This window comes from Penicillium alfredii, assembly GCF_028826965.1.
Source record: "Penicillium alfredii strain IBT 34128 chromosome Unknown utg000009l_segment0_segment0, whole genome shotgun sequence".
Classification (NCBI taxonomy): Eukaryota; Fungi; Ascomycota; class Eurotiomycetes; order Eurotiales; family Aspergillaceae; genus Penicillium; species Penicillium alfredii.
Window position 1 is genome coordinate 1,098,956 of NW_026622706.1, and position 14,917 is coordinate 1,113,872.

General features: G+C 50.2%; 4 protein-coding genes across 4 annotated transcripts; 2 read left to right on the forward strand and 2 right to left on the reverse strand.

Annotated features, from left to right (window-relative positions):
- Positions 1–2,874: 2,874 nt before the first annotated feature.
- On the reverse strand, positions 2,875–3,491 carry hhtA (histone H3; the record flags this gene model as incomplete). The annotated part of the gene is made up of 3 exons (XM_056656860.1): positions 3,461–3,491; positions 3,209–3,316; positions 2,875–3,152 (listed from the first exon to the last, which is right to left on the reverse strand). Exons 1-3 carry the CDS (start codon positions 3,483–3,485, stop codon positions 2,875–2,877), a joined length of 411 nt encoding a protein of 136 aa, XP_056509660.1. The 5' UTR covers positions 3,486–3,491.
- A 727-nt stretch (positions 3,492–4,218) lies between these two features.
- NUU61_006333 (histone H4) lies at positions 4,219–4,656 on the forward strand (the record flags this gene model as incomplete). Its single annotated transcript, XM_056656861.1, has 3 exons — positions 4,219–4,228; positions 4,293–4,568; positions 4,631–4,656. The coding sequence occupies 3 exons, from the start codon at positions 4,219–4,221 to the stop codon at positions 4,654–4,656; spliced, it is 312 nt and encodes a 103-aa protein (XP_056509661.1).
- Positions 4,657–6,404: 1,748 nt separating this feature from the next.
- Positions 6,405–6,836, forward strand: NUU61_006334 (uncharacterized protein; the record flags this gene model as incomplete). The annotated part of the gene is made up of 1 exon (XM_056656862.1): positions 6,405–6,836. One exon carries the CDS (start codon positions 6,405–6,407, stop codon positions 6,834–6,836), a length of 432 nt encoding a protein of 143 aa, XP_056509662.1.
- A 2,808-nt stretch (positions 6,837–9,644) lies between these two features.
- NUU61_006335 (stress-regulated transcription factor RPN4) lies at positions 9,645–11,666 on the reverse strand (the record flags this gene model as incomplete). Its single annotated transcript, XM_056656863.1, has 1 exon — positions 9,645–11,666. One exon carries the CDS (start codon positions 11,664–11,666, stop codon positions 9,645–9,647), a length of 2,022 nt encoding a protein of 673 aa, XP_056509663.1.
- Positions 11,667–14,917: the final 3,251 nt, after the last annotated feature.

The following is a 14,917-nucleotide window of genomic DNA, read 5'->3' on the forward strand; positions in this document are numbered from 1 at the left end:
CATTTTCTCTCTTTTTTTTTTCTTCTTCTTCCTTGGTCCACGCAGGATTTAGGCCCGGACTTTTGCCGGTTTTATGATTATCGCACATAACAAAGAGGGGCCCTCGATGGTTATGCAGGGTCAGGAGGAATAACTAGCATAAAGTGTGCTATCGGGTTCCATAGAAAGGGGAAAAAAAAATTGAAAAAAATAAAAGCGGGTCCCGAGCCGGAACATTATTCAGAGCTTGCATACATCCAACGCAAGCTTGACATCAGACTGCGAATTAACACATATGACTGGAAATAGATATAAGAAGTAATGAATATATTATTTTGCTATATATGACCCCCATGAGCTATTTTCCATATTTTCAACCATATTCGATTCCCGCAAAAAAAGGTGACTGTTTGCGGCCCGTTTTATGCACACGCGCATAAGCCACGCTACGCCCAAGCGTCGGCTGTCACGGCATCGCTCTGATTGGTCGGGTGAAACGCACGTATCCAAGAGTCCATCACACTGGAGAACCTCGATAGTTATGCATCAGAGCTATGTTGAGATCATATCGATGTTGAGTCGGGATGTCGGGGTTGAGCTGATCATCAGCGATCCCCTTCATGTATGTCTAGAGTTATTGATAATAAATCCTATGGTCTTAAGTATTACCAAAAATATATATACAAAGCTCCTTGATCTCAATAGACCTATAAACAACCTGACCCAACAAACTTCATTACATACCCGTCGATAAGGCCGGGGAACACCAGCATCCAAGGACTGATTTTATGAAGCTTACTGCTCTACTGCATAGAGCAACTACAACAAGGATTTTATTTTTATGAATCGGAGTGGATCACGATCCCACATGGCGGATGATCAATCATCTCCGAGCCTATGCTATGCACTATCCATAGATGCATTTGCATGGACGAGGACTGAACAGTCCTTTTTACTTAATTGGTGGGTTACGCGTTTGCTTGCGGGGTTCCTCACCTCTTCTCGAATTTTCTGTGTGTATATACGCCGGAGTTAAATGTGTTTCCCCCGTCGAATATCCCATAGCCCCCGGTGGACATTCGGGGCGCCGATGGCTTTACATATACGCCGGTCCCCAACTCGGCTTCCAAGCGCCCGAGCCTCTCAGCTTCTTGGTACTAGTTAAAGTGATTGTTTATAGCCCTAAATCGCGACCCGGTGAGAGAGGGAACTGGTGGGCCAAATCAGACGAAGTATCATGCCAAGGACTTGTCCCTCACGTTAGGCCGTCGACTCTCCATGTCGCGATTCATCCACAGGATTTGTTGCAAGGAGAGAAAGTCAGGCAAATTTAGGTCAAGGCCAGTGAGATAAGAGACCTTTCCCTGACATATTGGCTCAAGAATAGGATGGAAAAAACCAACATCCGCCCATCTGCCTGCCAAAGACAGACAGTAAGCAGTAAGGCCCTACACATTTCTAGTTGCCACGCCCAGGCACGCCATAGCCCCCGGTCCAGTATAAATCGCCTGATCACCCTGGACCGAGTCTCCGAGCTTGGATGGGATGAAACCGCCGAAGTAGAACCGGTCGAGTCTTCCCGACCGAGGCACGGCGATGCCGAAGCGACGATTCGGTCGCATTCGCCGACAGACCACGGGAAGACAAAGAAAGAAACAACAGAAGTAGAGAGAAAAGAAACAAGCAAAAAAAAAAAAAAAAAAAAAAAAAAAACTGTCATAGCCATAGTCTTCTCAAGTAAATTGCGGCAAATGCAGAACATTCGGTGCCTTGCAGGGTATTGTGCCTGAGGCCCCACCCATCGCTTCATGACGAGGTAGCCATGATTTCAGCACTCAAGAAATTTGGCCGTAAAAGAACCGATTGGATCTATTCTATAGCACTCCAGGAGTTAATCCATGCAAGTTTCAAACACACCCGACCCATGTGGACGTTGGGATCACGGAAAGAAAATCGCCTTTCGAGTCCCTCAACAAGCCAAGCATGACGTCTGAGTGGCCTCTCCCCACCTGTCCCTGGGCATGATTCCCTTCGAAAGTCGATAAGTCCAGTCTGTTTGGCGTGGAAAACATTGTAGCTCATGTCCCCGGCAACTCAGACCCCAGTAGAGAGCACGCAGATACCAGTCGCGGGTCCATGGTTGCCTGGACAGGGCATTCTCGACGGTCGCACAGCGGCAGTCCAGGCATTTGCTGAGTCGATCTCTCGATGCCAGAGTTTGTAGGTCGATCACGAAGGGGCTCTCCCTGCTGATCCTTTGGTGAAGTTGGGGAATTGATACGGAAGATTCCTCTGGGCTCAAGAGTTCTGGGGGGCTCCGACCGGGTGACGCTCGATGGTTGAGCCCATCACGTCGGGAAAAACCACTGCGATGGCTGAGCGACCGCACGGCTGTCTTTTTGTATTGTAGAGAGGGGTGCTGAATTGGGGTGAGAGTGTGGACTGACCTCCAGTCACAACAACCCGCAGGGATCCGAACAAGACTACGCCCGCAGTCGCACCTTGTACCGGCCACTTGGTTTGAACCTATCGGTACATTACCAGATCAACGAAGCCTACACGGTCATACAATACTGGAAATAACGAGCTGAATCATAAGGAGATCGCACTTAAGCGTCTCTGTCATGATATGGTGCGCGCTAAGGCACCATGGTAAGAGGGATCTCCTTAATGTACATGTCCATGGCTGAACCATCCCGGCCGGCGATGGCAGCTTGATCACGCAGAGTAAAAAAGCAAATTCAGGAACAATCCGGTTCCGAAACCCATTGATATTGAAGAAAAAAGCAAACCCATCATGTATCGCCCTGTGTCATGATAAAAGAGAAAAACAAGAACCCCGTGATCGCCTTCCCAGAAGTGTCAACCAGAAGAAAAATCAACCCCTAGATGAATCTAAGAGCGCTCGCCACGGAGACGACGGGCCAACTGGATGTCCTTGGACTGGATGGTGACACGCTTGGCGTGGATGGCGCACAGGTTGGTGTCCTCGAACAGGGAGACCAGGTAGGCCTCAACGGACTCCTGGAGAGCACCGATGGCCGAGGACTGGAAGCGCAGGTCGGACTTGAAGTCCTGAGCAATCTCGCGAACCAGACGCTGGAAGGGCAGCTTGCGGATCAGGAGCTCAGTCGACTTCTGGTAGCGACGGATCTCACGCAGAGCGACGGTACCTTGAGATAGGGTTAGAACCTGTGTTAATGTGATGCCATGTGATGTGAAGACTTACCAGGCTTGTAACGGTGGGGCTTCTTGACACCGCCGGTAGAGGGGGCGGCCTTGCGGGCGGCCTTGGAGGCGAGGGCCTTACGGGGAGCCTTGCCACCAGTGGACTTACCTATTTGAGAAGGTTAGCTTTTGTTATGGAAGCAAACGCGTGGCGCGTCCCAGCCCCCCGCCAACGTGGTGGATTGGCTGGGAGTGACACCACCCACGAGAGGGGTGGTTGGAACCACCCAAAGATGGCAAAAGTGAGACTTACGGGCCGTCTGCTTGGTACGAGCCATCTTTTCTGATGAAACTTTGATGGACTTTGAGTTATCGAGATGAAAAAAGGATGGAAGGCGGAGTGGTTGGCGTTGGGTGGATGAGAGAGGAAAGAAAGAGAAGCGGGTGGGGGAGGGTATTTGTAGGCGGGAGGGGCGGTGGTGATCTGGGCGATTGCCAGTAGGCGAATCAGGGGAGCCGGCTGTCGGATCACAAAAAAGGGCCTGCAAAGACTGCTGATCCCGCTGCGAGTGCTGATTGGTTCTATCAGAAGTCACCTGACTCTAAGCGAGGAGTCCTTTGTCAGCGGCCAATCAGATTGCAGGATCACGGGTATAGAATGCCACCCCCGAATTCCTGATCCCAGCGTCAAGGGAGGCTGGAGGGTGGATCGGGACAATCAGAGCATTTGGCACCCCGTTTGGAATGCTTAGGGATTTTTCCCAAGGGCTTGATTTGCATGTTTGGGGGTGTACCGACCAAGGATCAGAGTCGACCCTGCGGCATCACCAAGGCTTGGCACTGCCGGCCGGACTGATCTGCCGACTGATGGATCCTGGCCGCTGATTGGCCGATCAACAGCCAGGCGTGTGATTCCAAGCTCCCCGCGCCCGTTCAGCCGCCAGTACAAATATCCCCTGCCCCAGAACCTTCTTCCCTCTTCTCATCTCTTGTGTCGACCAACTTCTTCAACTCCACTTCCATCTACCTTATTTCAAAAACCCCTTTTTTTTTCTCTAATCCACATTCATCATGTCTGGCCGTAAGTACTTCCTTTCCAATGACTCAAATGTCTTCTTGAAACGCGTTCTAACGCGTCTCAATAGGTGGAAAGGGTGGCAAGGGTCTCGGCAAGGGCGGTGCCAAGCGTCACCGCAAGATTTTGCGTGACAACATCCAGGGTATCACCAAGCCCGCTATCCGCCGTCTCGCCCGCCGTGGTGGTGTCAAGCGTATCTCCGCCATGATCTACGAGGAGACCCGTGGTGTTCTCAAGACCTTCCTCGAGGGTGTCATCCGTGACGCCGTCACCTACACCGAGCACGCCAAGCGCAAGACCGTCACGTCGCTCGACGTTGTCTACGCTCTCAAGCGCCAGGGCCGTAAGTCGATCGTGTCTCTCTTGGGTCTCATGTCCTGGTGGCTAACATTCATCTTCTCCCAGGTACCCTCTACGGTTTCGGTGGTTAAACGAATTGTTCTTGTGTTTTCCGGGCTGGTTCACGGTACGACTGGGACGTTGGGGTGTTCTTGATTTATTTTACAACAATCATGGGTCTCTGGGTTTTCTTTTTCTGCTCCATTACCACTGTTATGCGTCCACTATGGGTCTGCTAGTGTTCGCTTCTTGAGTTTATGTATCATAGCGGCCTTTCTTCATACGGCTGGCACCATGGTTATGGTGGGATCAGGCACTCAGTCATGTGCGATCCGATACGAATACAACAAATTACTCAAAACTTTGCTCTTTTCTGTAATCTGTTTTGTTGTTGCCGCGTCTTCGCGGCATGTCTCTTGGTAGTGCTTTCGTGGTGTTTTATTGACTGTTTGGTGTTGAGTCGCGTCGACGCGTTTGTTTTTGTTGCCTGAAATCCGAGGTGGCTGATGGTGGCAGGTCCAGGGTAAATGCAGCTAGCCATGCAGCTAATTGTAGCGTGGCACTTTGGCGATTTTTGGTGGTCTTTTTTGCAGAGGGTTGTACGCGTCTATTCCCACGTTGTCTAGGTAATCGTCGAAAGACGCGTCTTCGATGTTGATGCTGAAAAATAAGGTATACCAAGTCTTGTCTGGTGTTTACATATCTTATAGGGTTGTAAATTGTGAGTTACTGTGGAGTCTAGAGTCGCCTGTATTCGATGTACTTGACCCTTCATATAGTGTAGTCTATTTTATACCGCTTGCTGGGCTTTGGTTGATTCGATATGGCCAGGTGGTGAATTTCATGTGACCTCGTTTCCGGCTATTGTCTTTTTGTGGTGGATTTGTTGTATTTCGGGTGATCTTGATAAATAGTGGAGGAGAACGTGGTTTTGGTTATGCATGTGTAGATGGAGTATATTCTGGTGATATATATTCAACAACCTCAAGAACGAACAAGTTCATTATTTACCCACCAACAACAAATGAGACACATAAAAAAATCAAACAAAGTTAACTATAACATGCCAAACAAATGTATTTTCGCGAAAAATCGAAATATTAAATAAAGTTGCGATTAATGGTCGCGAAACCGAAAACTCGACGGTTGGTTGCCAAGACAAGGTTCAACTGCCGCATTAGGGGGTTCAACCCCAAGACACCTGACACTGCGAAGTAAACCCAACGCAAAACCCACTCGAGGCTCCGACTTTAGACTGCGGCAAAAAGTGTTTAAATTGAAACCAAAGAAACCACATAGCCCGACCGCACTAGATCAGCACCCGCGTATTCCCCCACCGACCTACCACACACAGACGGAGCGAACACACCAACTCCACCAGGCCACCGACAGTGGCAACCTGCGTCGATTGCATCGATACCAACCGCGGTGTTGATGCGACCAAAGAGGAAATAAAAAACATAACTCGAAGCGAAGGACCCACGCCCAGAAAGCCAGGAGTCGATTGAGGGGGAACCGACTTGGAAACGATACCACGACTCGACAGTGAAGACACCGGAAATCACCAAGACCAAACCAAAGAACCACAAGACAGCAAGACGATGCACTGCCGAGCCCCAGCATCCCGAGAGAACTCCCCTCACCTGCGCTCCAGCTGCAGGCCGTGAACCGATATCGGTACTCAACGCATCACTAAACGGCTGTCGCTTCGAGGCAGCATACCCAGCAAACTCATCCACGGGGTCTCAAGCTGGCACAGCACCCTAGCCCAATTCTGCACGGTTGGCCATCGCCATGCCGCGCGAAAATTTACAGGGTCACACTAGCCGAGTGCACACTGATGGCTCAATCGAACTCACATACTCGGACACAGGACATACAGGAAGACCTGCCCACGAGACATCACGCAGAGGAAGTACTGGCTAGCCTCCACGGGTTACTGACCACCATCTACAATGACTGCGACCACCACAGTGATACGTCTCAAGATCAAACAGTCGACCACATGGCCGGGGCTTACTCGAGACCAACAACCGAGAGGATGGACACTGGTCCTGCACACCAGGACACAAGCAAAGACGCCCGTCACCCACAGGCCCCATCTCCCCAACACCCCAACCAACCCGCCTCGACTCCATACCCACCGGTGCAGGTATGGCATACTGTCGCCTCGACACACCGAGGAACAGACGATCCAAGTCGTTGTGGGCTGATGACCGGAAGAGTCTCGACCATTGACCTAACCGATAATCCACACGAGCGAGCGCCCTAGCCACCTACATCTTACAAACCCAGAGCAGGACCTGATCAAAGTGACACAAGATTCTGACCGTAAGACATCAATCTTGATCCCAGCCCTCAGCAAGACGGCCGACCGGACTACCCGAACTTCACCACCCGCGCTAACCCATGGAGCTTATATGTCGGTGCAGTCTATGACTGCTCGACGTAGCCTTACAGTGGCACCACAATCCACATGAACACAAGTCTCCCGGATTTTCTAAAGAGGCAAATATTCGCAGCACACCCAGTGGTCGTACGACAAACCCGAAAACCCCCAAGACCAATACAAGCCATCATCCAAGGCGCCCCGCTGACCAGGTGGAAGGCCATTAATGCATCTTATCCGTGTCGATACACGGAGAATAAGACACCAAATGCACCACCGAAAACAAAAGAAACACACCAATACCCCGGTGGCTTGGTCACCAGCGAGGACCATATTCAATAGACCAAGAACCCCCCCCCCCCCCCCTACATCGTGGATCAACAAGTATATACCGCACCTCAAAAGGCCTGAAACATGCCCCGAATGTTGACTCACAAGCGGTATTAGCTACCAAGAACCATAGGAAAGCATCAACCGGCGACAGCGGCCGACCAACCCCAGGAAGCTATGTGAAGGAAGCGACTATTCTAGAATCACCGATTCAATGAATAGCCACGCGCAGCGGCATATTTAGGTCGACAACACCGAGTCTAACCGTCAAACTGCTCTGTTGACTCAGGACTATAGAGGGAGAAGTTGCCCTGCCACGGAAATACAAATCTTATCTTTATTCGACATAACAAAAATACCATACCACGCTGTGGGGACCTAGTGAATCTTCGACAAGATACCTACGCAGAATATCCACGCGCTTGCTATCCTCATCTTATACGAAGGATGAGACCAGGGGGTACCTAAAGTATAGAAGACCCAAAGAAGAATTTTAGGGCATGATCAGCACCAGCACCGCCACATCCCCAACACAAAATCACTTCAATGTGGATCACCTTATTTTGAAGACCCAAAAAAACACCAAAAAAAAGCAAATAACAACACTAACGTTAATAATAATAATCAGACTTGTAAGTATTACTGTACTGACGTATATAGGCTCCACTAGTGGTCCCACAGGAAGCAAGCCACCATGCAATAATGCCCCCACACCTCTCAAGGTTATTCACGATAAAGCCCCCACCCCCTTTTAAATCATCTTCAGTCTCCATCTTCCCTATCCGAGTGAGGTGTGGGTTCCACCACTGGACTCCACTGCAATGCAATGTTGATCAATAGCACCTGAAATCCAATTGCTTTCACCGGTGACGTATCTGGGTTTCCTTTGTAGGTATGCGTATAAGGAACTTGTTGTTTATCTGAACTATTATTGATCTCATATTTAAATAACCCATGCCTCTTATATGTGGTCACCAGGATCGGGGATCCATACACAATCAAAATCCTTCTTATCTAGGTAGTACAGTAGATATACACTGTGGATAGATGGGCCCCACCTCACCCCGAAGAAATTGTCCTCTGAAACGAAGACAATATCCACAGAGATCAGCGCCAGTGTGGACCTCCGTATAGGAAGAAGCGAAGTTGCAGGAGTTCTATTACCGCTTAGGGAATAGCTAATATGGCCATACTGTGGCATTTCTATACGTTCCCACCACGGAGTATATTTCTCTGCCTATAATAAAGACGTTAGTTCCGGATGTATATACGCATAGGCAGTAGTATACGAAGCAGGGAGTTAAAAGCAAGTAACCAAGTAAAGCATTGACTCGGATTATCTTCTGAACACACAACAAATCAAAGATATCCATGCATGGATGGCAAGGAGCGACACATCAGACACCTCCCCCGGCCCAGCAAACCTGAAGCATCCCAATCCTCCCTCCCGGATGTCACAGCCAGTCAATCGGCGACGGCGCGCGGGAGATGGGGGAGCTCAGGCTCAGGCTATTTGCTGCAGCTAATCCCTGCAGGGGCCGGGTTTCCCCCCCCCGCCAGTGGGGATCAGCAGACCCCTTTTTTTTTTCTCTTTATCTGCTATTAAAAACTCGGTGGGGGGTATGTGCAAGGATATCAAGGTATATCTACATGGATGTATACATGGATAGTATATCGAGTGGATAGTATATCGAGTCTTGTAGAGCCAACAAGAGCAAGAAATGCTATGCTTTACTCTACATCAAGTACTCAAGTACTGGCAATCTTCGATTATGACATTGTTATTCACGTAGTCTATATCATATATAATCATCATCAACAGAACCCGATATAGTACAATTTTCCATAATGTACACCCCAGCCAGAGCATCCGAAAAGGAAATCTCGAGGGGGAAAAAGAAAACGGAAAAAGAATAAAAGGAGGAATGCCCTATACAACACCAAAAAAAGCCACACACCCGCCAATGCATGCAATCGTAAAATCGTACAAGCAAAATAACAATAGCAAGAAATACAAAAACCAGGGGGGGTTCGTAACAGCTATGAAAAGGACAAGCGAGAAAAACAGTCCCAAAACCAGCCCCGTAACGCACAGATACTTTTTTTTCGGGCTTTGCAAACGAGAATTCCTCCCCCCCCCCCCCCCCGCGGGGGCCACAGGGAAAGAACACAAGGGAAAATGCACACGTCAGGGAGGGAAGGGAAGCTCTGACGAAGGAAGAGCTTCTGCGTCACCGCGCCGATCGGTGACGTCAGGAGGCCACAAGGCCGCCAATGACACGAGATCATCCCGATTGGGGCTAGCGCAGAAATCCCGATCTGGCCTAGTGTATGACGTCAATGGCGTGTCGTCATGCTGACTCAATCCCGTCGTCGATGCTGTTTGCCCGGCCAATCGACTTCAGGGTGCACCACGCGCATATGTCGAGTCAGGGCGTCGTTCCGGCTGAAGGTCTTTTCTTCGGTGCACAGGTGACACCGCACCTTTTGCTTGCGGGCGTTGTGGATGGTGTCTTCGTGGCGGGTCAAATCGTAGGGCCGCGAGAACACCGAGTTGCAAGCCTTGCCGGTAGATGGGTTGATGCGCTCGCACTTGTGGGGCCCCGCCTGAGAGTTGCGCAGCGAGGTGTTCCGGCTGACCAGATGCCCACCGGGTGTCGTCTGTCGATGCGCATCGCGCTTGTGCCGCTGGAGCTTGGCGGGCGACTCGAAGCGATGCGTGCAGCCGTGGTAGGTGCAGGTGTAGGTTCCCGCATCCGACGTGGTGTTGTTGGGCCGGGGAATACCATCTGTGATCGGCATTTTGGCCTGAGTTTGCGGGGAGGTCAGCTCTGTAGTCGGGTGCACATCACTGCCTGTAGACTCTAGCCTCGGCAGCGAGGCTGGGAACTCCGGCGTCTGCTGCAACAGGTTGTTCTGCGAATGGCGACTCTGCTGCTGCGCGAAGGGGAACTGCGACTGCGCGGTTGTCGGAGTCGGCGTAGCGTATTGGCTGGGGAACGCATCCATCGTAGTCAGGGTCTGAGACGGACGCATAGCTGGAGCGCTGAGCGCATCGCCCAAATTGAAGTCGGCCTGGGTGGTCGGGAACAGCGGCGGCATGGTGGTTTCATCATTGTCGTGGAAATCCAACACTGCATCCTTGGGAGACATGGTCTTGAGATCACCCTGAGTGACCGGCTGACCCATGTTCATACCGTTCTGTGCCATGGGAATGCTGGTGGTCATCTGGGGCTGCTGCAGGGCAGCCTGGCTGAGATCGGCCGCGAACGGCGAGCTGGTCCGGAAAGGTGAGCGCTCGCGTTTCAAAGGTGACCGTGAGCGCGCAGACATATGACCCTGGTTAGCCGCCTGCAGGCGATCCGCGATAACATTGCGCGGGGTGAGAAGATTTTGGTGAAGCGGCTTGGACATCTGAGGTGCCGCCATGACGGTGGGGTTGTAGAGTTCGTCTTGGTAAATATCAGAAATAGTACGGTTCAGCTTGGGAATTCCCATGGACATGGTTCCGTTGTTGGCGTATTCTGGGAGCGCGTCGAGACGTAAGTACTCGTCCATCCACCGGTCAAATTCAGGAAATCGGGTCTCACCATTTGTCATCGTCTTCGATGCGTCGTCGAGCTCATCCAGACTGGTCTGCGGCGTCACCGGCGAGTTGTGGCTCATCGACGACACTGAAGGAGCCAGTGAATAATCACTAGACTGCTGCTGCTGCGGCGAGTGCTTCTGCTGGTCCATAATCGCCCTTCTCATGGCTGACTCGGCCTCGACATTGCTCCCATCCTGGATTGACGGATCGTAGTGCTGGAACGGGGCTGCCAAAAACGAGTTCTGGATGGGCGTCTGCACCGGGGTGGGCAGCGGCTTGGAGGAGCTGGCAGACCGCCGGTGGAGATTGGTGGGCGAGGTCGCATGTGCGGACGAGTTCGGCGAGGCTTTCTTCTGCACACCGGCGTAGGGGATGCGCGCGGGGCTCAGCAGCTGCAGGTTGCCGTCCCAAGCCTGATTGCCAGCGATCGGTTGTTGTGCCAACATGGACGTATAATATTGCGGATATTGGGGAAGATATTGCTGAGAGGGCGAGTCAGATGACGGGTTGTTGGAGGGTGCCGGGGTCATGGAAGGAGCCCCGAAAGACTGGCTATCAGTCGGGGGATAGGAAATGGAGAAGGTCGGAGAAGAGAAAGAGGGCGATGAGGGCGCGGAAGACGGCGGAGACACAACCTGGACGTCCGGCAGGCTCTGGAACGGGGACTGCAGGCGGGTGGGTTGGCACTGCAGAGAGGACTCGTAGAAGTCGGGTGGGAACTGGTCGTCTTGTATGACGACGTCTTCTGGGTTGAATGGATCGGTGATGAGACCCTTACGTGGGTACATAAGCATTATGGTATCACACGTATGGGGACGTCAGATAGAGGAAAAGTTCGCCACTTGGGGGGGGAAGGCGAGATCTTAAGTATAGGGAAATCCGAGAGGGTGGACAAAAGCAAAATGATTTCCTGGGCAATTGCAGAGTTTGGGTGAGAGAAGTTTGGGTCGAAGTTTGGAAGAGTCTGGAAAGACCAGGACGAATGGGAAGAAGAAAGTCAAAGAGTGATGACTCGAGATGATGAATGGAAGTCCTGAGGAGTCAAGGCCCTTATTATACTGGGCCATGACCTCACTTCCGAGGGCCACGGCGCCGGGGTCTCCGAAATACACGGTACCGCGAGGACTGCCACTAAACCTAGATAGGCAAGGGATGTATTGAGATGACAATACCACGTATGGATGTCTGCCTCGGGAAGAAAGGGATCCACTGATCTGCTGGTCCGGGGTGATTTTTCTTTTTCTTTTTCTTTTTTTTTTTGGTATTGGGATTCTGTGGATTTCCACTGTGGCTTTCGGGTCAGCCACAAATCTCCACTCCAATCCTCAAGATCTGCCATTAACGATGGGATATTTATTGACTCCGATGTACGATGATTCATAATGATTTGAATTATATTATTCATTCTGTACGGTGACCATCTTGGAAACGAGGTATCCGCTAAGAATGCAGATTTTTCAAAATTTTTTGTTGGGCAATCTAGAAGGCCCGATCGGAGCCAAAATTAGCACGGAATCTCTCTAGTTTCTCTCAAGGGATACCTAAGGCACCTCGGCACTTCATGCATATCGGGCTAAGCCACACCGGGGGATCTCCCTGTCTCCGGTTGAAAAACCTTTTTAGGTATGATCGCCTGACTAATCGATTTGATTTGTGATTTTCATAGACTTACCTGGGCATTCTTCGAAATGCTAATTCCATTCTCCGGAAACTGGTAGAGTATTCTCGCATGTGCTGTTTTTTTTTTGGGCAGTGCCTCGTCATCCCCGAGATTTCTCCTGTCTCCCAACCAATCGGTGGACATGGTCGCAAACCATGTCTCTCGATTCGGGTCAGCTGACCCTATCTAGTTAGTGTCCAAGTAGCTTTGGGTAAATGCACTGGCGAAGCGTTTACTTTAGCTCGGTAGAGAGAGAAACGGCCCGTGGATCGGGGACCAGCTGACTTGATCTTGAGTCACCTGCCTTACTTGGACCATAGGGCTACACCTGGGCATGGATGGTCACATGGTTTCTTTTTTTGGGTTTACTTTGACTTGCATTTGTTGGGGAATACATGAAAGAAATCAAATTCACCAACATTTTTATTTGATTTTATTTTCTCGAAGAATAACAATATTAATAATATTAACAATAATAATACAATCCAGCATGTATCTATAGAGTAAAAAGGTCCCAAAAATTCTGACAGTCTCTGATCCCTGTATGGAATCGGCATCAGCTCGTTCGACTCGCAGCTAATTCCCTAGCGGCGTTTTTTCGGGGCTAAAGAACACCCGATGTACTATTTACTGCGGGTTACATCGGGGGTACGATTAGCGCTGTCACTGTAGGAGACCATACACCTACCTACCTTAGTAGGTAGATACCAAAGGTGTCACCAATGCACGTTGGAACATGGGTCTGGCGTGGCAGTCCACCGATCGGGATATTCGATGGGGTCGAATTTGGGGGGGCTGAGACCCGAACACAGAATAACACGGGGGCCATGTGACTATACAAAAAAAAATCAACCCATCGTGCAATCCTCTCATGCATAGACTAGCAACCAGCAGCTAGCAACTAGTACACATTCCAGGATGCAATGAGGTTGCGTCGGCTGGCGACGGTCGGATCGCACTATCCCGGTCTGGCCGGGGCGCCGAGCTCGGGTCCGGGGTGCTGCGTGAACCGGCCAGTCTGAGCCGAATGTAGCAAGGTCAGCAGACCAGAGGATAAGAATAGTTTTCGCAATAGTTATGGTCATGATTATGACTATGATTATGATTACAATTATGATATGATCGTGATACGGATACTAATGGTGATGGTGATTATCAAGATTGTCGGAGTATGGTCGTGGACCCGTCCGGGGAAGTGGCGAGATCAGAGCTCGGGATCGGCCCACCAAGATTATCTCCAGGCAGTAAACATAAAAAATGATAATCATAATCATGCGATCGGAAGGATTCCATGATCCAGCACACAGCGACTTCAAGAAATAAGGACCTTCTAAATCGGGCATCCCTCGGCTCAGGACGTACACAGGAATGCAGGAATCAAAGTGAAAAATTTTTCACCTTTCACTCGGCATCGGATCCCGACCAACACATCAAGCTGTCAGCACTTTAATCGGTCGGTCGTGGACAAGTGCCGTTGGCAGAGCAAAATTTAGAACACGGCAGGGCTCTCTCTGCAGGAAGAAAACTTTTTATTTTGACAATCAATGCAAATGATTGGCTGATGACTAGCGCACAGCCACAGTGTGTGTACGGTAACACGCGAAACCGGCAACTGGCCCCTGTAGCTCTGGGGATTTCCTTGCAGTTTCCAGAAGTGGCTTGCAGATTCCTCGGGCTCGCCGTTTTTTATTTTTATTTTTATTTTTTATTTGTAGTATTTTGGCTTTGCGGAAGAATTCCAGAAACCTTCTATTTTCGGGCCCGGTACTCGGCACTGCGAATATTACCCGATCTTCCTTTTCGGTTCGACATTGCATGGCAGGATCTGAACCAAAAAATTTTAAAATTTAAATTTCTTCTATTCTATTCTGTTCTATTCTTTTTCACATGTTCACATGCCTTCTCATCCTTGCTGAGCCTTGCTCCTGCTTGCTTGGGCTCAGGCCCTTGGAGTGGAGGAATGCGACACTGGTCACGTGGGTGGTATACACTATCTGAGACCATCTCAGAATACGGCAAGGCACGCGAATTCGACGGGTATATTTAGAAATCAACTCTTAGAAGGGATATGAATCAATGGAGGCGCAGTACTGACGAGAGACCAAGTCAGTGTCCGGGGGCAATGCAAGGGATGTCTATGTCTTTTTCTTAGTTGCCTATTCCGCACTCCGAGGTCTGTCCATAGAGATAGCTGCCCAACATGGACTGAAAGCATCAGGCCCAGCCCAATGGAATTTGGACGAAAAGGAAAGGAAGGGTAGTAACAACTAAACCCCAATAACAACAAAAATCCAATACTATTTATTTATTGGGAGTATATTTGTCCAAACACACCAAACACATCAAGCATATCAAAACCCCTGACCATTCCCACTCATGTTTTTT